Source organism: Fringilla coelebs (genome assembly GCF_963513975.1).
Source record: "Fringilla coelebs genome assembly, chromosome: 10".
NCBI lineage: Eukaryota > Metazoa > Chordata > Aves > Passeriformes > Fringillidae > Fringilla > Fringilla coelebs.
Genome location: NC_140036.1, coordinates 19,600,675 through 19,624,548, shown reverse-complemented (window position 1 = coordinate 19,624,548; position 23,874 = coordinate 19,600,675). Strand labels below are relative to the sequence as shown.

Here is a 23,874-nt window from a genome sequence, read left to right as displayed (position 1 = left end):
CTGAGAAAGCTACTACTTTTGGATATAGAGCAAATCAGCAATCTACAAGAAAAAGCAGCAATTTTACCATAAATTGGTGACACATTGAAAAGAAACATTGACACACTGAAAAGAAACTGCCCAGGTTCCCTCACTTGGATAATGACATGACCCACAATTCCAAAAGAATTAAATCATTGTGTGTGTGATGGATGTATGCTATTTCACATGGGAATCTGAATGGTTTCACACATTTATCTGCAGTACAGTAACACAAACAACGTTGCTCTGCACAGCCAAACTGAGTTGCTCTGTACCACCAGATCTCCCCCTGAGATTCCACCACCAGGGAGGAGCTGCTCCCATGCCTCCAGAATCTTCCACACAGCTGCAAGCACCACGGGACTCTGCTTCTGTTCCACAGGTGTAGGGGTGAGGGGAAGATGGAGCATGTAAAACACAAAATAAATCAGTTCCCCTAAATGGAACAGCAGGACAGGGTGGCAGGGGAGGGTGTCACCATCACAGGATCTACAGTGTGCTCACAAAGATCCTGCAGCCACACACTGCATTAGCTCCTGCTGCTGTTTGCACCTTGTCTTATGTGAAAATGTGCCAAACCAAATATTAAAAATAGTGTTTCAGTCTGTCACTTCCCCAGCCTAATGATATGCAAATCTTCCATCCCAAGCGTCTAAAATTATTGGTATATAACATTCAGCCAAGGTAATATCAAAATATATTTTATTCTGGACCTCTTTCAGATCTGATTCAAATTACAGTTGTCAAAGCAATACAATGCAAAGGGAAACTGCAACAGAAAATGTGCCTAGAAGGGATATAAGGGCCTTGGGGACAAATCATTGTGATGTAGAACCAAAATACATCATAAAGTGTAATTAACATGGTCCAGGACAGTATAGAACATCTATATCAGTCTTCTTTAGACAATAATCATGAAAACTGAACAATAAAAGTCCTTTAAACAAGTACAAAAAACTGTCATGGGCTGGTTTACACTTTTACAACAGTTGTAGTTTAACTGGATAACTGAAGAAATGATGCAGACATTTTAATCCAGTGCTATAGGTAGGCTCACAGAATTAGACCCAAAGGATTTGTAACTCCAAATGAAACCATTACAACTACAATGTCAATGTCAGGAGAGAGAGAAAATTACTTCTGTATTCTAGAATTACTGTTCTGCACACTGCAGTCTGTTGAGGACAAGATTGCAAAGTACACTGGACTAGCAACAACATGCAGACTGTTTTCTTGTATTTACCCACAAATGTCAAAAAACATTATGAAGTAAAAACGAATGATTATTTAAAAATAAAAAAAAACCAAAACAAAACAAAAACATGCCTCAAGTTATTGTCAAGCTTCAAACTTAAAGGCAGAGAAAGCGAATTATGTACTCAAAACTACTGATCTGAAGCACTATTAACACTAAATCTGCAATCCACTCGAAATGGCAGATTTTCCTGGTTCGTCTGCCTCCCACCAGACTGACAGTGAAGACAGTCACACTTTCACAGCTCGTGGTATTTCAGAGCTTTCTCTACAGGGAGAAGTGAGGACTGCTCCATGTCTCTCTCCCTACGGAAAATGTCAGGGATCTCGATGGAGATTTACTGCTGTCTCCCGAAGCTGCATTTGCTGCTAACATGCCACAATGTTGCTTCTGCTTTCTTCAGGCGTCTGGAGAGGGTGGAAGTGATCCCACCGGGGAATGGCTCTACAGGGCTTTGGGAAGGGAGTCAAAAAGGAACTGGGCTAAATCCAGCAGGCCCTGCTCTGGCAAAACCCCACGGACACCGGGACCCTCAGCTCAAGGGGGATGAGGCTGATTTTATCCACACTGGGGTTCAGCACAGCCAGCGCTCGCCCTGGCAAGGGTGAAGTGACAGAGAGTGGGATTCCTGATGAAGTAAAGATTGGAAAAAGCAGATCCCAAGGCTCCCCTCTTCGCTGAACAGACAACCTCGTATTTACAGGCTGAACCCCCCAGTTTGCAGTGGCAATGAAGCTCCTTACATGAATTAAAGGTGTCAGCTGCTGAGGTCACTCTGCTGGCAAACCGGCACGGCCGCCCACTGCTCGCCCTAAACACAAAGGACATCCCCCATCAGACGCCCCAGCATGAGGTAAGCAGTGTAAGGAAAAAGGAGTGCTTTTTAAAATTAAAATCAATTAAAATTGGTAGAAATCTTTGGCCTTTCTCTCAAGATGCATTAAAGTGTCACGAAATCAAGAAACATGCTTCGAAATGCCATGTCGTTCTGACTCTGCTAACTACTACCTCCCCTCCACCCAACCCAGAAAAAGAGGCACTTTTAGTGTTTCATATAAGATTTCCAATCATCTAGTAGACATGCTAAATAACCCTGCACAATGGTAGTCCCAGAATAAACTCAGTTTATCAACATTACAAAGAGTCTAAAAAAGCTTTTATGAAGACCTAGATATTCTCTTAACTACACTAAAAAGTCCACTGGTTGGGAATCTTTACATCAATTTAAAAATGCAGAAAAAGGTGAAGTAAAAATAGAAAAAGACGAACTCTACAGAAACCCGGATCTGTTCATGCAAAAATGACAAACGGGATTCTGAGATGGATGCACAGAAAGACAGCGAACTCAAGAGCAGTTATTTCTTACCCCATCATTAATTCTGAGCCCAGCTTTTCCCCTTCCTTTCATCCTCTGTTTGGATATTTGCCTGTTATCGCATTGAACTGATAAAAATAGGAACGACTCCATCCGTAAGACTGAGCATGCACGTACACGCTAGACAAAGTCAGGGCCTTGCTGCCATTTGGCTTCCCCTTTGAAAGGAGCAATTTGGACAGTCTACCCCACCCTGGAACACGAGGCCTTTGTGCTATAAAAGCCAGCAATGAACGTCGCGGTTCTGCGGTGGCTCTGTCTGGTTTTTGGTTGACGGGGTGGCAGAAGGCGGCGTGCGGCGCTCCGGGCGCGCGGGAGCAGGAGCAGCACTGTGGCATGCGAGGCAGGACAGCTGGACAGCTACGGCCGGAGCTGGGCTTGGGGACACTGCCTGGGGACACTGCCGGGCCTGGGGACACCGGCCTGGCCCCGTAGCAGTGGGACACCTCGGCTCGGGGACGCCGGGCTGGCCCCAGGGCAGCGGGCACTGCCCGCGCAGCGCCCGAGCCCACGGAGCCGACGCTCCTGGCAGCCCTGGCCTGCACAGCCTGGAGCTCCGGTGTTCTCTATTTCTGAGTGAGTGATGCTATGCTGAAGCAACTAGAATTGCAACCAAAACGGCTGATGATTGAGAAAGAGGAAAATGGCAATACCCTAAAACATGGCTGTGTGATTTTGCAGCTATGTCACAGAATTCCACCACAATTCGGTTTAGATTGGCTGAAAGAATCATCCAATAACTTTTATGAAAATGAATAAACTGTCCATATTAAAATACAAAAGTACTATCAAGAATCACTTCTGACTTTCAGATTTAAATTCAGTGCAATTGACAAATGCATTGCTAAACGAAAAATGCAGCTTAAACATACTCAAAACATTTGTGTCTATTCCTGGGAGCACAGTTTAAAATTATTGCACAGAATTTTTTTTTATTTTTATTTTTTTTTTCATTAAATGACAGAGGTCAGCCACAGTCATGGACCTCCAGCAATAAAAGCAATATTTCAAGTGCCAGACACTCAATATATTAGGTTTCCTACATATTGTAACTCACAGGGTAATTGCTCAAAACATTTGCAATATGTTCCAAACCCTAAAAATAGCTGGCACAGAACCACCACAGATAACTGTCTTTATGGATATGACTTGGTGTTGGTTTTAAATGCTGTGTATGATAGCAGTATAATCCTGGGGTGTATATAAACCATGTATTATTGTTGACTTGTCTTAACCACTGGCAAATTGCTACCCTACCTTAGCCAAACTCAGACTTGCTTCAAGTCATGTTTATTTCATGGAAATAGCAGAAATCGATGCCTAAAGAACAATGGTTAAATGTCAAAGCTGCATTATCTCAATTAAATGAATTTATACTTAACTTGGAGGGGGGGAAAAAGAACCCCAAATGAATAAAAAAATAGGTTAGAGACTAACAATCATAAGTCACAAAATTAATTGTGATTGAAATAGTGTTATAAAACCGATAACTTTGCAAAGCTCTGTAATATAAACCATTCCTTAAGTAAAACGTCTGTGACATAAATTTGACAACCTCTCTTTTTATAAATTTACACTCTTGGAATCTTATGCAAGACATGATGCAACCTTTTCGACTACACATACGCATAAACACAGCCTCATGCTATCATTTACAAATAAAATCACTATTAGTATACTTTTAATCACATGAGCAGAAAAAGGTTTGCCATATACATCTGTCATTGTAAGAAAAATACTTGATATTGTAAACAGAGTAAAAGACACTATATAGTAGTGATTATTAAAAAAATAGCAGCTTACATCTACCCTATATTTGGAAAAAAATGTAGTCACAAGATACAATAAACTGCAGGACTGGAGCAGCAGGGGAATTAGTGCAAGTATTCATCTTTTAAATAAGCTGAATCACTGCTATTAAAATAAACTTGAAGCAAGTCCTCTGTTTAAGATCTTTTTTTTAAAATCTAAGGTAGTAAACATTTTGCCTCTTAATGGCAGTGTTATCAAATATATGCCAAAGATTTTATTTTAATAAAGAAAAATTACATGAAATACTTTTAATACTGGAGTTTGGTTACAATTATACATCTAAGCTCCTACAAATAATGATGGGCAACTCTCAAAGAAGCTGTGGCATGAACCCTTGTCCAGAAAGATCTTAACCTCTTAAACAAAATCCCCCAGCTATACTTTGCTCCTTTTCACAATAGTGCACAATTTAACCATATTGTAGCTATGGTCTTAAAGCAACAGAAGATGCATTTTTCCTCTTTATGTTTTTCTCCTTTTTTTTTTTTTTTTTTTGCATCCCTGTTTATTTTCTTTTTCCTGTGTTTTTGTGCCCTTCTGTTCTTACGTTTGGCAGAATTATGTCCCAAATAAGAAATTACTGCATTTCAGCCATGTCACCAGAAAATCAAACATAGCATTATACCCATTTCCATCCTGCTTTGTAGATGAGAAGGACGTGGAATATCACGCTGCAAAGAAGGATTTTTTTTTTCTTCTCTCTCCCTAATCCCTTTTCCACCCTCCCTCTGCTCACAAAATTGTGCTCTGGGAGCCACAAAATGTACCAAAGATTATCAGGTTCAAACTACCTCTTCAAAGAATGCATCCGAACATGTTTCAAAGAAACGCCTTTTTTTTTTTTCTTTTCCAAGGTGAAAAAATATAAACAAGAAACTAAATCACTCTCTTACTTCATGCATCCGTAAACTTAACCAAAACAAAACAGAAAATCCAATGTTTAAAAGCAAAGAAAAAAAACCTACTGCTGCAGATTTCTGTAAGTCCATTTTCTCTGTACACACAAACTGCTCAACTACTGAGAAGGAAAACAAAACTACCCCACAAATCCACGTGAGAATGGATCTCGTGGGGGAAGGGGTAATGAAGGCTGCCATTAGTATCTTCTGATTTTGGTATGTATATGGGTCTGCTCTTGTATATGGTATATTTCTCTCTCTCTCGCTCTCTTCTGTTTTCCATATCCAAAAACCTTTAAATGTTATTTTGGGGCACAGCAGATTCCAGCACTTGGTGAACAGGATTCACAAGCTGTGACAAAACTCTGTCATCCTCTTCAGGGTGTAATTATTTTTTTTTTTTTTCTTTCTCCTCTTTTTTTTTTTTTTTCTCCTTTTTTTTTTATATACAGTATATGTATATATTTCTTTTACATTTGGCTGTAGTGGACTGGCCATGGTTCGATTGGGACTAGAGCAGTACATGGGTCAGGGACAGTCATTTTGGCTATGTACACATTCATAGTCGGTCCATGGCTTCCAACTAAGAGCGCTATTTCCGGAGGTCTAGTACACAAACCTGCAAAGAGAGAGACACACATGCAGCAGCTGCACAGCACCACGGGCTGCACAGCTCTGGGTGAAGCATCACAGCAAAACCTGCCACGTGGGTTCTGTCAGCTTAACCTTGAATCCATTAATAATAATTAAATGATATCAAAATGACCAGGTGAGCCCTTTATGAACTAAGGGCACTGCTGCCTCCAGAATTACAATCAGAGCAGCAACAACATCTTATGTAAGCTGTTTGCCTGTTATTTAATACTTTGAGGCTGAGAACTGACTCTAATTTAATTTTATATTTTTACAAACTAGATTCAAGTACATGGACAAGTACTAAAATAGATCAGAAAAAAACAGTTAACAGTGTACAAATTCCAGTTTTAGTCTTCCCAAAATCTCCACTAAGTAGTGCTGCTGGGTCTGTCAGATATAGAAATCTATTAGTAAAAAATAACCACACACAAGATAACACCAGGTGCAAGCACATTTAAAATAGAGTGGAGGAGAAGGGCTTTTGCTACAGAACAATATAGAACAAATTAAGTCCAACATTTTTTAAAATATCAGAAACCAAATGAAAACAAATCTATTCCAAGTACAATCAGCCTCTTGGGTCAAATTAATTGGAGGACTGGAAAGGTTACACAGCATGTATAAAAAAGGAGTGATAATCAATTTCTACTCAGGATATGCCTTGAGCTTTTGTCCTTTTATATTGCCTATACTTAAAAGACTAAGATGATATAAAGACCAATCAAAATTAATTCTCTAGAATGCAGGCCTCTTAAAATCCAGAACTTCCTATTTTGTGATTTGAACTCTAACAAAACAACCTTACTTACCAGCAAGGAGCATTCAGGAGGGAATTGCTTTGGCACCTGTGTTAAGATGCCACCTGAGACTCTGCACTGCTGAGCTGCCAGGATGGCTTTTTGCTGACGTTAGTTAAAGGAAGCTACAGCACTTCAAAACACAATCCCCTTATCAGCCTTATTTTATTTTAGTTTTGCCTTTCCTTAGGCTTTCCTTTTTCTTTGCCAGCCATGGTGAGACAGAGGCAAGCAAAAGCTCCAGGACTGTGCTCCTTATGGAGACCCTGGACATTCCCACCCCACTGCAGCTCTCTGCAGGGCAGTGTCAGAGCAGCCAGAGGGAGATGCTCCAACACCCTGCAGTGAAATGACAGTGGGAGCATCCATGATTAGTTAAACATGATTTTATTCCCTGCTTTTCCTAAGCAAAGTAAGCAGGCTGATATTTATATATAGCTGCTGACATTTTTAAGAACTTTTTAATTACAAGCATTTGAAAATCTGCACTTTGTTTTGCTGCTGAGTGCAATGCATAAGGTATTTCATTCCTGTCATGCATTATAATAATATCACCTACACTGAGCATCTTCCCTCAAAAAGGGCAAAGAAAAACAAATTTGTTTCCAAACCAGCCACACTGAACAGGCTGACACAGTAAGCCCCAGAAAGAACAGAAAATATAAACTGAAGATGTCTCCACCTTCTGAGGTTTTTGGACTGGAATAAAGATATTCTCCTTGAAATACCACAGCAGGATTACAGCTGAAAACCTACAGGTGAGCTGGCTTTATTCAACCTTCAGCTAGAGAAGGAAATTTTGTCCCCATTGTTGGTGAAAAGATTTCCAGATGATGTTTGTTATTGGAACATCAACCAAGTCAAGCAACACTTACTGAACCATCTGAAGCACTTGCTCCAACTTTGTCTCCTGCTGCATTCCAGCAAACCTCAAAAATCCCTCCTGTTCCCCGATAACTGTGAACTAGGGCACCTGTCTAAAAAAGGGACAAGGCAAGTAATTAATACAACAAAATCAAAGTGAACAAGCACAACTTGTACATGCAACATTTCCCCACTGCTTTGAAAAGCTAAAATTCTCAGAGGAAAGTGGTCCAGAAGAGATTTGTGGACAGTCTCAGCACCTTGTTAAAGAATGTGGCACAACCATTGCATCTTGAGCTCCTGTGTTTGATGGGCAAAACTGGGGATGGTCACAACTACTTCCAATTACTAAAATGAGCCTTTCAGAAATTAATACCCAATGTCCAGCAGCCAGAGATTGCATCATGCCTGACAACAAGGTCTTTAGACTTTAAACATAACAAACCCTTTTTTTCTACCAGAAATACAAAAAAAGTAATAGTGTCCTTTTTGAGAAAGTTTCATAGAAATACTTTGCCATCATTATCTTCCCTCACTTTGCATTCTCTTGTTTGTCAGTGAAATTCAATGAAACAGCCAATCAGATTAGTGGGTCCACATCCAGTCACCATTTTATCAGGAATTTAAAGTTCAGAGTTAACAAAGAGTATTTTTGGATGAAATATATTTTGGATAAACTTTGTTCAATGCGGGGTTTTGTTGGTGTCAGAGTTTTTGGTCTGGGTCTTTTTGGCTTGTTTTTTTGTCTTTTTGGTTTTTGTGCTAAGATAATGTAAAGACAAGTATTACTTCACCACATGCAACCATTCAAAGAGAGAAATTAAATGTACAACCATTAAAAGAAATAATCTCAGAACAAAGAGATAACCAGTGTGTTAGGAATGACAAAGCTCTTGGTGGCTGAAGTATGATGGATACACAAAGTTTGGAAGGATGGAAAAGACCAAAACACAAACTTCTCAACACAGACAAGAGCAATACCTGTGTATTCCAGATGTGTACACATTTATCAAAGGAGCCACTGGCCAGGTACCTGCCATCAGGACTGAAAGCTACACTGTACACAGGTTCTTGATGTTTTGTCAGAGTATGAATACAAATTCCTCTGTCTACATCCCATAACCTAACAGTAGAATCAAAGGATGCACTATCAAGGAAAAATAAAAAACAGATTAATTACATCTCAATTCAACATATTTTTGTTGCTAATACAAACAGAAAAATGATAAAGTATCTCACATGCCTCAAAACATTCTGTGAACTTACATTTACAGAAAGTGAGGTAAAAAATAATGTTTAACAAGCATTTAAAACCAGGATTAAATAGTACCTTGCTAACATAAGATTGGCATTTGGATTATTTGTTCCTGGTCCTGTAGGACTCCATTTGATAGTATAAATTTCTTTGTTGTGTGCTTGTAAATCATGGACACAACTGTCTTGTTTCATACTCCAGATCTATGACAAAAAGGGAGGAAAACACAAATAAGTTAGCACAATATTGTACTAAAAATCATTTTAGATGTTTCTTCTGTATCATTTGCAGGCTGACTGTTATCTTTTAGGCCACTCAGAACATTTGCTATGATTGCTAGATTTCTAGAGTAATTATGCCAAGTTCTATTCCAGGACCTTTCATTCTTTGCATTCTAAGTCCCCAGTGAAGTTAATTACTAAAAAAGGTGCTGCCTGTAGAAACCAAACTGCCTGAGTGAACTGCAAACCCCTTGAAAAGTGCAGGGATGAGAGCAGATGCTGAAATGAGAAGAGCAGTACGTAAATGTTCATGTCTGAGTTGATAAAATACCACGGTCCTATTTTTAAATGAACTTCTTGCTGCACAGACTGAGTGAAATAAAGGGATAGTAGAAAAATTTTGTGTTTTCATACAAATCCAGAGACACAAATACCACTATGGCATTTTCCTGACGTATCAGTGTTTGCATTGCCAGATTTCAGTGTTCAGTACTTCAGGGAGGTCATTAGAGGACTCCAACTCCTCTATGAGCATACTCAACAAACAAAATAACTTTATTCTATTAAGAGTTTACATGGCTTCTATAGAAGGGATTTGGGAAGGCTTTTATATGGCAGAAATTTGAGATGGTGGATAACCACCTGAATGCTATTTTTAATAATATCTGTCTCAGTAATGCTTTTAGTTCACTTTTTCTTGGAAAAAGCTACCAGGAGCATGTTTAAGGCCAACACAACCTCACACAACATTTAAGCTGCAATTGAGGTGAATGTGCAAACAAATGGTGCTTTTCAGAACTGCTGCTTTGCTGAAGAGGAAATTGATTTTCAATGTGCAGACAGAATTGAAATTGTATTTCCAGTTTAATTGATGGGATCAAAATCTAGCTTCTCTTCCCAAAACTAGCATAGATGAAAGAGTCTGTATCAACTGCCTTAGAGAACATTAAGCTGTGGATAGGAACTGACCAAGTAAATAAATCACTAGGCACCTTCCATGTGCTTCCAAACCTGGTATTTATTCCTTCTGCCATTGAAAATAAGTGATCCACAAGTGATTAGTGATGTGTAGCCTTAGCCTCCAGCACTTGGCTTTTGAGCTAATCCTGAACAAAACAATAACATTCTTTCCAGCCTGGGCTCCATTTGAAACGGTCACCAAGAAGTTAATTGCTTGAATCCCACAAACGCTGACACATTCCCAGTTGTCACCTCTGCTCATGGAGAGGCAGCAGCAACAGCAGCTCAAGCTCCAGACTGGAATTCATCACCCTGGAGTTTCAGCTGTCTAAGTATTAAATACCTGGCTTAAGCTGGCAGTTTTGACTCCATGCACTGCCAGTGGAGAACAACTGATGCTCTCAGGGGTTTCCTCAGCACACTTCACTTAAGACACTTAACTCAGGAAAGGATAACTTGCTCTTCAGCAGTGCTAGACAGTGCTGGAGATGTCTAGACATCCAGCTTTAGACTGGAGGCTTAATGCTTAAGTGTTTGTATTTAGATAAGGTGATTTCCCTTGCCAGAGCCTGACCATGTGCCAGCAGGAGGGATATGTGGCTACTCATTCAGCCATTCCCTGATTAAATAACAGTGAGCTGGATGGAATTAACTGTCCCAGGGGCTACTAGCAGGACAGCGCTGTCAATGCAAAAAATGTATCCTGAAACTCTACCAAGCACAGTGCTGAAGTTCCCAGTGAATGTAAAGCATCTGTACCATGGAAGCAGCACAGGCTGTCAGGCATGAACAACCTCATTTTTGCGGGTGGCAGGTTTGTAAGGATGTCTGGAGTGCCCTGAAGTCACATGTGTAAGCTGCAGTGCCCTCTGCACTCACAAGTTTGCCCCTGTTCTACAAGAAAGCACACAGCTGTGAATCACTTGGAGGACAAGTGTAGGTATGATTGAAAACTGCAGAATGACTCCTGAAGAACTGGAAAAATCCAGGAGTGCACACAGCCTCAGAAGAAACAACATGGCTAAGATTTTAACTAGAAAGAAGGGGAAAGCAAAAGAAAACCAGGAAAGGAGCAAGTCACCCATTCTTAAATGTGCTACCTGACATGCATTCCAACTTTTTTCTTTTAACCAAAAGCAACCATCAAGTGTGACAGCTTAATGATTAATGACCTGATTCTGTGAACAGCTAAAAGCACCTAATAAATCATCCTCCAAGTCTCAGGCTGGCAGCCTGTAACAAGTCCTCTGTACCAAAGCTTGGCCCTGATTAACAAGGATTTCTAGGATTGCCTAACCTTGTTATATTAAAAAAGAACGAATATAAGACAACACAGCAAGTACAGTGATACTGCTGGAATGGCCAGGCTAATCAAGTGCATTCCAGAGTCCTACAAAGACAAAGGCCAGCACCAGAACTCCCATTACCTTTAGAGTCATGTCATCAGAGCAGGATGCCAGCAGATTACCAGTTGGATCCCATTTGATTGCATTTACTTCATTCTGAAAGTGAACAATGAGAGTAAGTTGGAGTCTTCCCTTCCATTACAAAATGATAGCTTACAAAAGATAAAGCTGGACAGCAGTTATGAGTATTTGCATAATTGCCAGGATTTTAACACTTAATTTTATTCATAACTTTGCCTTCAATAACAACTAACAGCTTTTTGCTATCCATTTATCACATTTCCCATGCATTCTTGTACACCACCTGGTAAAGTTTTGAAGTTACCATGCTTCTCCTAAAGCTCACTCTTGTACCCTGACACTGGTAAAACAGGCTGCATGGGGGTGAGAATTGTTCTGATAATCACAGAGATTGTGATTACCATAAAACCTTAACCACAACTACTTATGCGTGCATCTACTGCCTGTAGCCAATTACACAAGTGCTGGGTATTGGTAAATTTACTGAGTCCCCAATCTCTCTCTAATAAAAGTATCACCCCCATTTTGCAGTACTTACTGTGTGACCCTGGAAGGTTTTGATGGGCCTATCTTGTCCTAGTTTACAAACGTGAATACACATGTCTGTACTGCAAGAGGCAAATGTGTTGTTACTCTGCCAATCAACATCTAATGCTGGTGCTAAAAGAAAAAGAAAGATATTTAAAGCTATAGTACACACTCTGCAGGAATTTGATGTACAAATTTAGCATGCATCACCTTGGAACAAAAGCCAACTGGAAGCAATCATTAATTTTACAGCAGTTCTGAAGATAAACACTATGAACAATAAGAAGTGCAGCTAAAACAAGTCTTACACAAAATGGAACAAATTTAATATAAGTCATCATAATATGGAACATATGTGAAATCTAAGTTATACAGAAGACAGTGCAGCAGGACATCAAGCTGTAGTTAAGTCATCTATAAACAAATCTCAGGAGTCAGCACAAGGAACAGGTTCCCACAACTTCACACATCATCATGCATGAGCTCATCTCCACCACCAGCTCCTGCTCGTGCTCACGGATGGGTGAGGATTTATTTCCTTTCTTAATTCCAGCACTGTAAGATGTGGTAACTTGAAGTTTAATCATAGGCAACATGTTCCATTTGATCAAGCCAGCTACGTATGGCAGGTAGCACAGGGAAAACTGCTTGGAGTAAATGCTGAGTTGATGTTTCTGACTGCTGTCATGGCTCTGGAAATGTGGCACGAGTGGAATAAGGAGTGGGAACGAGTCCCTTCAATGACATGACTGCCATCCTCTCCTTTCTGTCTTCCAGCTGATTCTGGCAGGATTGCTCAGCATGCAGCCCACAAAGCAATTTGTCTGACCTGCACTGCCACCCCAGCTGGCCAGTGAACAGCTTTCAGCTGGTTTGTGGCCCAACAATTTGGGGACAGCGGAACAATGGGATAGGGGTGGGATCTCTGCAGCAGGAGGATGACAAATGCAGTCCTTAGGTGATAAACATTAATCCCTCGTGGCCTGCCCACATGATTTGTCTGCCACCATATTACAGAAAGTCAGGAGTAGTTGGATTATTTATCTCCTATGACTTTGTTGGAACTGCAATAAAAGTGTGAGTTATAAAATCAGAACAAATCCAACTTTGTTTACATTCTCAATATTCTAGTATGGGACTATAAGTAACCAAGGACTACCTGTAAGATTTTTAAATTATGCAAATAAGCACCACAAACATCAGATTTTAAAACTTATTTTTAAAAGTAACATTTTTGTCTTTTCAGATGACAAATCTGAATGATGAAATCAAGACTCACCAGAATGAAAAGGAAACTGCTGCTTGGCTTCGCCAGTGTGGGCATCCCAAATAATTGTGGTCTGTGTTAAACAGATAAATAAACAATAAACAAACTTGCACAAATTGCTAATTTCCCCACAACTACCACCACTCACAAGTATGAGAATACCTACCCTGCTCACCATCACCCAAACCTGCTCTTGATTATACATTTCTAGAGTTTGATCCAGTACTAAAAGAAATAGTAGTAGATGTACAGAAAACAGCAGAAAATTTAGGATTGCATTAGAAAGATGTTTAGTCACAACATTTTGGGGTCTAGAGAGAAAAAGGAATTTGTGGGCTTTTAAACAGTTTCATCCCCTTAGTCCTATTTATATATTCTCCTAATCCATTCCACACTCCTATTTTAATTTCAAATACTCGTATATTCAAATTGTAGTATCAGCTACTCACTCGTTCCTAAGGAGATGTTATTAATGGTTAGTCACACACTGAAAATTTTAGGGTGTAATTTCATTCTATGTTGGTCTCTGGCAATACTTTCATAACCTTCTGGTTGAAGAAACCTTACTTGACAAAATCAGTATCTTATCATCAGTATATTATATGCCAATATCCCTTCCCTACCTCAAAGACCAATGAAAATTTTAACACCAAATTCAATGAAAGCATGAACTGACCACACAAAATAATAATGGAAAAGGAGCCTAAGGTTGGGTCATTCCCTCTGCTAAAGCAGAATCTGTTTCAAAGCATAATCTCAGTTTGTCTAAGAAGTTTTATTGACTGATTGAGGTTTCTATTTCTTCATAATTATTTCCCTGCAAATGAAAGCTGTACTTCCACAAATATTTAAAAATTGGTATAACCTTCACAGACGCCAAAAGTGTAAACACATCCTTTCCATGCTTTGAGACATTAAATTTTCCTTCCTTTGTGCCAGCACAAGCATTTATAAAGCTGGCTAATAAAGCAAACCAAGTAAATGCATGCAGGAAAAGGAAAAAAACCCAAAACAAATAAAGGAGAAAAAGTCCTACTTTACAGTGACACTGCCAGTTTTAAGTGGTTGTACTGAGGTTGCAGTTTGTCACTCTAAGAGAGAACCTGTGCTGACTTCTGCACCTTGAATCAGTTACAGAGCAAAAAATCAACTCTCCTTACTCTTGCTATAGTCTATTTGATTCTCTGAACTCACTTTAAGTACATTTCCCATCACTCTGTGCCTTTCCTACCATTCATACATAAAATCTCTCACACTAACAGCAGCTCTGAACTGGAAGACCTTGTAAACCTGAATTTGTTTAGAGATGTGAAATGAAATACAGTCAAACAATGAGCTCTGTGGCATTAAACAACTGGCACCTCCCCAGCCACATATATCAACTTCCCTTATGTTCCAGCTCCAATCTTTATAATCATTCTCAGGTTTGACTGATATCCAACTCAGCCTCGACCTACCCCTCTAGTACAATTTTTTTTTCCTAAGGCTTTGCATGAAGTGCTTCATTGAATTTAGATGGTTTGGTTTTACAAAGGTTTAATGTTTCTGGTTTCAATACAATTACTTTCTAACTCAGACTAACCAAAATGGAAAGAAATCCACAGACACTGAAATCTAGGAAATTAAAATATCTCAATCAACTACTATAAAACCCAAGGAAACATAGCTAAGCATAACAAGATCTTTGTAAGCACATATTTACATCCCATGCCTTTAGTCTCATTTACTTACTTTGCATAGTTTTGCTATTTTGCTTACAGTTAGATTATAACGGTGAAGGAAAGAATTTTAATTTTACCAAAGATTATCTCACCTTGTCCACTCCTGCACTTAAAATGAAGTTTCCTTTCTTGTTCCATTTTAACGCAAATATAGGACCTTTATGTTGCCCTAAGGTGCTGGCAAGATTACCTGAAAATTTATATTGATATGAATACATTAAAAAATAAAAAACTATGCCGTGAGCCACAATATAGGAAAATATATCGTAAATGAAAAAGTATTTTGCTTACCATCTTTAGTCCATATCCTTGCAAAGCCATCATAAGACCCAGTTGCTAGAAGTGTACCTTCACTCTGCCAGCAAAAAGGTTATTTATTTATTTATTTATTTATTTCTGCTTAACGCAAAGCTAAAAGCACAAAGCAAATTTGAGGTAGAATAGATCTGCATAGGATTTAGGGTATTTTACTGCCTGCGAGTTATTAGAAAGGAGTTCCTGACGTATAACAGGAGATACAAGGTGATCAAAACAGAAATATTTCAGGTGCTGCCACGGAGGCCAGCCCGCCGCCGGGTAAAGCGCGACCACGGGGCGCAGCGAGCAGGGCTTTGCTGGGAGCACTCACGTTCCAGTCCAGCGAGGTGACGTCCTTGTTGCTGGGCACATCCTGCCCCCCTTCCCGGATGCAGTGCCGCAGCACCAGCTGCGTGGAGCCGCTCGTGCTGTTCTCGCTCAGGTTCCAGATCCGCGCCGTCGAATCGCCCGACCTGCACAACGCCCCGGGGGACAGAAATCTGCTGGTCACACAGGGCCATCCCCCTCATTTCATGGGTATATTCACATGTGCCAGCAAAACGACAGTCTGCAGTGTTATACAACATGCAATATACCACGTACCAGTAATGTACAGTATGCTAATAAGAGGCAACATAGGTAATATATGCTATAAATGCAACTTTATAATATATGCAACAATATAATATATAGTATCTATTATTTTACATATAATACATGTTATGTAATATAACAGATAATATATATCATATATAGTCATATAAGGCACTATATTTTTTATATATATTACATATACACATATATATTTCCACTTTATCTATATTATACATGCATTTAATAGATATTACATTTATATCCCTATATAAATGCAATATATATAGGTATATAAATGTAATATCTATTAAATGTAATATATATTAAAATACTTTATAATATAAACTACATATATAATATATATATACTATATATACATACACATATATACATACTAAGTATGCAATATAGAATATATAATATAGAATACAATGGTATATATGCTATGTGCTACACAATATATATGCTATGTGATGTATATGATAATATGTATTGATTATATATGACAATAATTAACTTCTATATTTATATATTATAACTGCGTGTTATGGTACATTAATTTATTATATATTAACTATATATTAATTAACAAATAATAAGAAATTCCATTTTAATGCACTATTCTCTGAAGAACAAATGCTGTAGCATTTGATGTTTGGGGCAGGTGTTCCCTGACCTTCTGCCCTTCCTGTGCATAATAACAAATAATAATAACTAATATTAATTAATAATACTAATAATTAATAATAGCAATCAGTAATAATCATTATCATCATCTCCAGGGTGCCCCAGCACAGCCACTCCACACACACACAGTCAGTGGACATACCCTGAGGCCAGAAGGTCACTGACGGGATTCCAGGCACAGATGAACACTTCAGACTCGTGGCCACGCAGCACCACTGCCTTGTTGGGAGGGATTTCCACATCTCCATCTACTTCCATCATATCCGTGTGATTATCTGCATCGTGGGAAACAACAGTACAGGGAGGTGGATTTTGGTATTTTGGGACATGGTGACTCCTGTAACGTTCAGATTCTTCTGCCATGAGTGCAAGAATTCACAATTTATGTGATTCAAAAATTTGACAGAGCTGTCACGCTCTTTATTTTTTCAGTTCTAATTAATGAAGCACTATAAACAGATGGGGAGTTTCGAAAATGTGAGAAAGCTCTTCGCCCCTGTAATCCTTCACATCCAAATGGATTTAAATTTGGAGCTTCAGAACCAGGGCCAAAAGTTAATTTTTTGCTATGCTAAAAAATAAATGCTGTTACAAGTACTCTGTTTTTCAGGCCCAATACTGCATAGTACAATATGTTGCTAGTCTAGCTTGTGCTGTAGGAATACGTTTATAACACATTCATTTTCAAAAATTTCTTTTCACCAATTGCAGTCAAACAGGTTTTAAACCTACATCTCCAACACTCCATTTACAAAATGCCTTTAATGAATATAATCACATTTGTTGATAGAGTTAACATAACCAAGCTTCTCAAACTTCATCAGCAATTACCATGGAATTATGGCAGTGTAACTTTCTGCTTGGAAGTGAGATTGAAACCATATTGTTCTGTAGAACATACTGGGGGTAATTCAACTGACAAAACAGTTTTCTTGGCATCTACCATCAATCATTTTCTATTATTAAAAATAAATTCACGATGAGTGCAAATGCAGAATGCAAGGAATGCTGCACAGTTCACCTGCTCCAGATTTATTCACTGCGGTTAAAGAAATCATTTCACAGCTATTGCTTAATTTAGCATTAAGGGTTTCTGTCATTGCTTGTGCATGTGAGAAAATAGAAAAGGCTATTAAAACATGAATATTTTTTCAGAAAGAGCAAAACATAAAGCATTGCTTCAGTCAGAGGATCGATGCCAGTCTGAAGTGCTGTACAGCCAGCAGGGGTTGCTGGTAGATCACATTTAACAGGGCTGAGATCCGAGGTCTACCCTTCCTCTATCCAGCTCACAGTTATCAATATTCCTTTGAGATTCTTAAATTAAAGCATCAAAGTAGAGACCTCATTCGTTTCAGCCAAAGAACGTATTTCTAGCTTTTTATCATATATACTAACAAAAAAATCTAGTAAAATCAGGCTGTAAAACTTGTACACGGCTCAATATTAATATTCTCTCAAAACTGGCATTTTTTCAGGTGTTTTACAGAAAGAAGTGTAACTCCCACGCTTAAACACGCAATTCAGACTTCCAGAAGAGCATTTTCAAATCAGAGTTTAATGCCTGATCCCAGCTTTTCCATACTAAGCCTCATTGTAAGATAGTTCCTTTGACCAGTGATGACAAACAGAACTCATTTATTTCACCAATCACAACTAAAATGGAATTCATGAATAAAGCCCACCTGAGAGCAGTTGCATCGAGCAATTTTGAATAGCAAATAGTGAAAACTGATATTGGTAAAAGACACAAGGGACACAGGGCTTGTCCCAGCAAGCCTGACCTCAGCTCCACTAGAAGAGCCAGGTACAGCTCTTGGATCCATGGGTTTTACAGAACTTGCTGGAAAGAGTCTGCAGAGCTTCACAAGCAATACTCAGTTTTAACCAGCCATGGACTGGCAGACTCCTCTCCTCATTCCTTGTAGAGGAATGACTCAATTTTTTTTCATTTTTATGCAAGGGCACTGTGAAAAACCTTCAGGTGATGGAAAAGAAGCAGTACTGGAGGTGAGACTGGTCAAGAGAATATTGTGAATTAAAATTCCAAACTTTGACTCCTGCAACCCCAGATATCAAAACTGGGGACAGCCCAAGGTGAGACATGATCTGTTCAAGTATGACCCGTGATGAAGGAATTCTCTGCAAGCTGAAGGGTTACTCCACATTTTTACCTCATTGTCTACAAGCTCATACAATGATAAACAACTAGGAAATGCTAACCCAGCTTAAAGCAATTTCTGTCTCAACTTACTTGCTATAGTGTGTGCTCCATTCTCCTCTCCATTTGCAGTATTTTCTCCATTTTTCGCTGATCCCTGTTGGTTGGTGGCAGCTGCAGCTGCAGCAGCTGCTGCCTGCTGTTGTGCAAGTTTGTCTCTGTAGGCCTGTTGTCTTGTCTGTACCACATCAGGCATCACTGCATCTATCAGTGAGAGAGACTCTATCGGCCTACCATCAAACAAGGTACCATCCTAAATTACAGCACAGGGAGAAAAGAAAAAAAAAAAAAGATAACACCAAGTGGAAATTAACATTACGGGCAAAGATTCCAAGCAAAACTAAAGCAAATGTTTTGATTTAATAAAATAAAGTGGTTTACATATGCTGCTGGAAGTGATATCTCATAATTGTTGTGGTCAGAATGGGAATTTGAGTCTAAAGTTAAGTGGCCACCATAAATATGCAAAAAAAAAAAAAAAAAAAAGCCACTGCAGGCCTCTGGGAAAGCCTGTGGAATCAAAAGTTACTTGTTTCGAGTTTGCTGAATTATCTGCTAAAGCAAAAAATTCTGTAAGCTATCTATGAATATGATTTCAAACATGAGTGGCTGCAGCAAAATCTAATGGCTTGTTTGAAGAGAGAGCTGCAAACATTGCAACTCGGGTCACTGACTTGTGAAGTTATAGTCTTATTAGACTAATACTTTCCATAAACATATTATCTGGGGAGTTGACTAGTTTTCTTCCTTTTTTTAAACTGTGCTGGCATGCTTTCAAACAACAAGGAAGAATTTTATCCTGAAATGGACAAGACCCAGTTAAAAATACCCTTATACATATGCTAGGGCTTTGTAAGGATCTATTTTTAGAGACTAGAAGGATTCCTTGCAATAAATATAGGGTCTTCTTCTATTCCTATCACTTGCTTTATTTTTCTGAGGCTTCCTAAGGGAAAGGATTTGTTTCACTAGGACTGTGAAAACCACACAAACAGCAGACATAAGGGAGACTGGAAAGTGAGCAGAATTAATGGGGAAAAAAAAAGGTTCCTTCAGTAATCTGACTGACACACAGAAAGGCTTCTCACCTTCCAGGCACAAATGAGAATGGAAATTGAGGGAGAGTGTCTGCAGCATCAGGCAGGAAGATACATAGCTTTCTGTAGTGCTGGAATAACCATTTAAACATCAAATTTAACAGATCCTGCTCAAGATGAATTAGCCAGCAGAGGCAAAAGGCAAACTGGCATATAACTTCAGCCTTCCTGCCACAAATTCAAACCCTCTCCTTGAAAATCTTGCCTTTGGGCTCACATTACTTCACTGTGATGACACAAGAGCCCAAACAAGAGCTGCACAGTCCTCTCCCACCTCCCTAGTGCCAGTCTAAGAAACCAAAAAATGAAGGGACTGCTGGTCTCCTTTATCATCCTATTGCACTGGATGCACTACAACATCAGAGGAGGGTAAAAACTCTGCAGACAGCGGACCTTTAAGCAATGAGCCAGAACACCATGCCTGGTGTTGTGTGGCTGCACTGGGCAGAACCCCCACCCAGTTATGTCACTCCACTCTGGTTCCACCACCTGAGTCACGGTGAACACCAGTGGGAAGGAATCTGAAGTGACAGTAAGTAGATAGGAAACAAGGAAGTTAAGCAGAAATACTAGCATTCAAACTTACTGCAAGCAAGGACACCAATGCTCCTGCAGGCAAAGCCTCCTTACCTCATTAATACTGACTTCTGCCTCTACATACTGCAGACCTTTCTGGATGATGGAAATCAAAGCAGCTGGTGGCACCAGAGCACCATTTATATTAGACTGGCTGATATGGCTCTCTATACCAAAGGTAAATGCTGAATGGGAAAACCCTAAAGACAAGGCAAAGATATCAGAATTGATTTACAGACAAACAATGCTACTTGCTCTACCATGCTAGGACCTTCTGTTTAACACCTGTGCAAATTATACAAAGTAAAATGCTACAACATGCTTCTAACTACCAAAAACTTGTCAAAATACCTCAATTCCCTCATAGTTTAAGTGTATAAAAGGAGAAATGCAAAGTTCGTATATAAACACAATTATTAATTACAGTATCAATGGCAAAACATTTGTGCATGAATCAATATAAAATATACTATTCACTGTAGCATTTAAATGTGCTTATATATTCACAAACAACATGCAAGTATTGTATCATATGCAGTATTTAATTTAAAAAATATATATCCAAGATACCAGACTCCCTTGCTATTTTCACTCACTGATTTGATACCCATGAAAGTTAAATGGATCTGTATGTGAACACAATTCAGCTCATGTACAGTGCTGCCATAATTGTATACACTCTGCCATTTAGAGCTACATCAGCATTGTGCACTGATTAAGAAGTGGCAAACATGTTATGGTGCAGCAATGGTAGCTGCTTGCTATTTATTTGATCACCTTGAAAAAGTGAATTTAAGCTAGAGAAAAATAGTTGTTTCAGCAAGTTAACTATTGTCATGGCATTTTTTCTTTAACCACTTTATTTTGTTTTTTCCTTTTTCCCTGTCAGGTAAGCAAGAAGCTGCCTGCAAACTTTCAAATGAAGATGAAGCAATTTTTAAAGTTTGGCTTCTATGACAAAAACAATCTTCAACTGGAACAAGAGCGTGTAGTAGCTTTCAGTAAATTCAGGCAGAAAAATGAGGTTTTGCTGTCTTTTGACAAGCAGAAACTGTAAAAGTCTGCCATCCACCATTGCTTCTGGCGCTTCTCTCCTCAATTTGGGAAGTCCATGAGCAGTGGACATATGCTGCATGAGTCAAGTGCATTTCCAACAAGCCTGAAGCCACCCACCAGCAATCACGAAACAAAAACTATGAATCAATAAAGATTGAAACAGCAAGATAAAATATTAAATATACATGTATATTTTCTTATATATCTATATGTATATACATTAAAGCTGATCTCTCAAACTCCAGTCTTAAGATAAAAGTGTATTTTTGCCTTAATATGCAGACTTCTTTTATATACTGCTGAGATCATATTCTCTCCTGCCAGCTGACAATCATCACTTGTTCATTTACTGGGGCATGCCCTGACTTCCAGTCAGATCTTCCCATTCTAAATGTAGGCTGTGTTAAGCAATCAATATCACAGTTGTGAGTAAAAGATGATGTTGTCTCTTACAGAGCTTCACGAATAACCACCACCACAAAACTCCCTGAAGCCATATGGCTGCATCTAGAAACCCAAACATGCAACACAAACTCAAACTGCTGATCTGACTGGGCTGGGGAAGCTTTAAAAATAAAAAATAAGGGAGCACTGCTGCATTCTTGTGTTGTGCAGACACAGCCAGTGTGGGGGGATGTGATAGGAAAAGGGTTTCTTTTCAAGTCTGACAATATTCAAGTGTCATTTGCTCTTTCTCCTAAGAAGCAGGAGATTCTGGCTACTCAGAAGGACAAGATCCTCAAAAAAAAAAAAAAAAAAAAAAAGGTCCTGGAGGGGATGAAGGCTTTTGGGAACCTGAAGGGTTATTCCTGTAAAAAATCTGTTCATCTTTATTTAGAGTCAAGTGATACAAGTCATAGTCACAGTTGTCACTTCTTCCTTTGAATCTCAGCCACATCTGCCCTCCCATGGTCATGTTCAGGCAAGGAATTCAGCTACACAAGACCAGCTGGTAGGAGCACCATCACTCCAAAACAACAGGAAAAATCAGCATTTTGCTGATCTTCCTATTTTCTTCTTCAAGCAGCCCTGAAGAAAATAGTGCAAAGTGCCATCATCACCCTGTGGAGAAGTGATCTCCAGGAAAATGCATTTTAGCAATCGAGTGAGTCCTTGGCTGCTTGACTGCCATCTGAAGACTCCAAATGACTAAATCTGATTAAGTTACAGAAGGTAACTTGGCAGGAATTCACTCTCTTGTTGAGAAGAAACACCAAGAAACAGTTCAGACAGAATCCATGCCTACTGGCAAAATAATTAAATGAGCCTCTGTTTGCTAAAGCCAGTTGCAGATGAAGATCAAATAAATTATGCATTGTTTAATAACCAGAATTGTAAAAACTCACCTGACTCTTGCAAGTATCTATATACCAGGAAGTTAACCTCATCACTGCTTATACTCATCTTTATTCCCAGTTAAACCATGAGGTCACAACAAAGGACACAACCCTGCAAATAATAAAAAAAAAAAGTAGGTCAATTAAATATTTTTAGTACCTAATAGGTATTTCCCAACAAATGCTATATTTATAAAGTAAGTAGCTCCCTGGCAGCATAGACAATGGCTTTATTTTATAATGCAAATAAGTCTACTGGAGTCATTAAAAAGTCATTTGTCTCACCACAAAATAAAGGTCAGTAAATTAAATATTAACGAGACGGATTCTCAAATGATGCAAGTTGGTATGGAGTGGGGAATTCTTCTGTGTAACACCAGTACTAAAAAAGACCTCCTATCACAGGTTTTAAAAAATAATCAAGTTTCATCTAATCTACATTACTGCTATGGAACACATTTTTTATAACATCGGTCTCTCTCTGCCTGGTGAACAAGACCAAAAACTTGGTTTCACATTGGCACCCAAGCAGGTTCTCACTTTTACATTCTTACCTACTCCAATTTTCAGGTACTCCTGCTCTAATGAAAAGGTACAGAACAGTATGAGCTACAACTCTGTCTGTTCAAACAAGCCCAGTTAATCCCACTAAAGATTAGAAAACATCTCAGCCACACTTTTTGGCTTTGCAAAAGGAATTCTTGATATTAGAAACAAACTTTAAACAGTCCATTTTTAGTAACATTTCCCTAGGGTTTCAATCAGTGCTTCAAAAAGATTGATGGGATATATATATTTACACACACACAAAACCACAATTTTTTTTCTTGATTTTACTAATGGCAAATATTTAGAAAGACAAATAATGTATCAGACTATATATACTTTTGATTATAAACTTGGAAAATACAAGGCAACAGCAGTCTTTAAGACATGAAGAGACAGAATACAGTATTTTTTCTAACTCAAAG

The 23,874-nt window shown here is 38.8% G+C and overlaps 1 protein-coding gene across 7 annotated transcripts in view; it reads right to left on the bottom strand.

Moving 5' to 3' along the window:
• Nucleotides 1-736: 736 nt before the first annotated feature.
• The window catches only part of TBL1XR1 (TBL1X/Y related 1), a 108,150-nt gene continuing 85,012 nt past the window's right edge, over nucleotides 737-23,874 (bottom strand). For all 7 annotated transcript variants that reach the window (XM_084212617.1, XM_084212621.1, XM_084212620.1 and 4 more), the window contains 14 exons: nucleotides 22,913-23,015; nucleotides 20,565-20,710; nucleotides 18,871-19,090; nucleotides 16,759-16,891; nucleotides 15,667-15,808; nucleotides 15,330-15,393; nucleotides 15,131-15,228; nucleotides 13,330-13,390; nucleotides 12,061-12,182; nucleotides 11,523-11,597; nucleotides 8,990-9,117; nucleotides 8,641-8,806; nucleotides 7,671-7,772; nucleotides 737-5,981 (listed from right to left, as the gene is read on the bottom strand). In XM_084212617.1, coding sequence (XP_084068743.1) covers nucleotides 5,955-5,981; nucleotides 7,671-7,772; nucleotides 8,641-8,806; nucleotides 8,990-9,117; nucleotides 11,523-11,597; nucleotides 12,061-12,182; nucleotides 13,330-13,390; nucleotides 15,131-15,228; nucleotides 15,330-15,393; nucleotides 15,667-15,808; nucleotides 16,759-16,891; nucleotides 18,871-19,090; nucleotides 20,565-20,710; nucleotides 22,913-22,970 — 1,542 coding nt within the window. In that variant the 5' untranslated portion in view covers nucleotides 22,971-23,015 and the 3' untranslated portion in view covers nucleotides 737-5,954. The remainder of the gene's footprint in view (nucleotides 5,982-7,670; nucleotides 7,773-8,640; nucleotides 8,807-8,989; nucleotides 9,118-11,522; nucleotides 11,598-12,060; nucleotides 12,183-13,329; nucleotides 13,391-15,130; nucleotides 15,229-15,329; nucleotides 15,394-15,666; nucleotides 15,809-16,758; nucleotides 16,892-18,870; nucleotides 19,091-20,564; nucleotides 20,711-22,912; nucleotides 23,016-23,874) is intronic.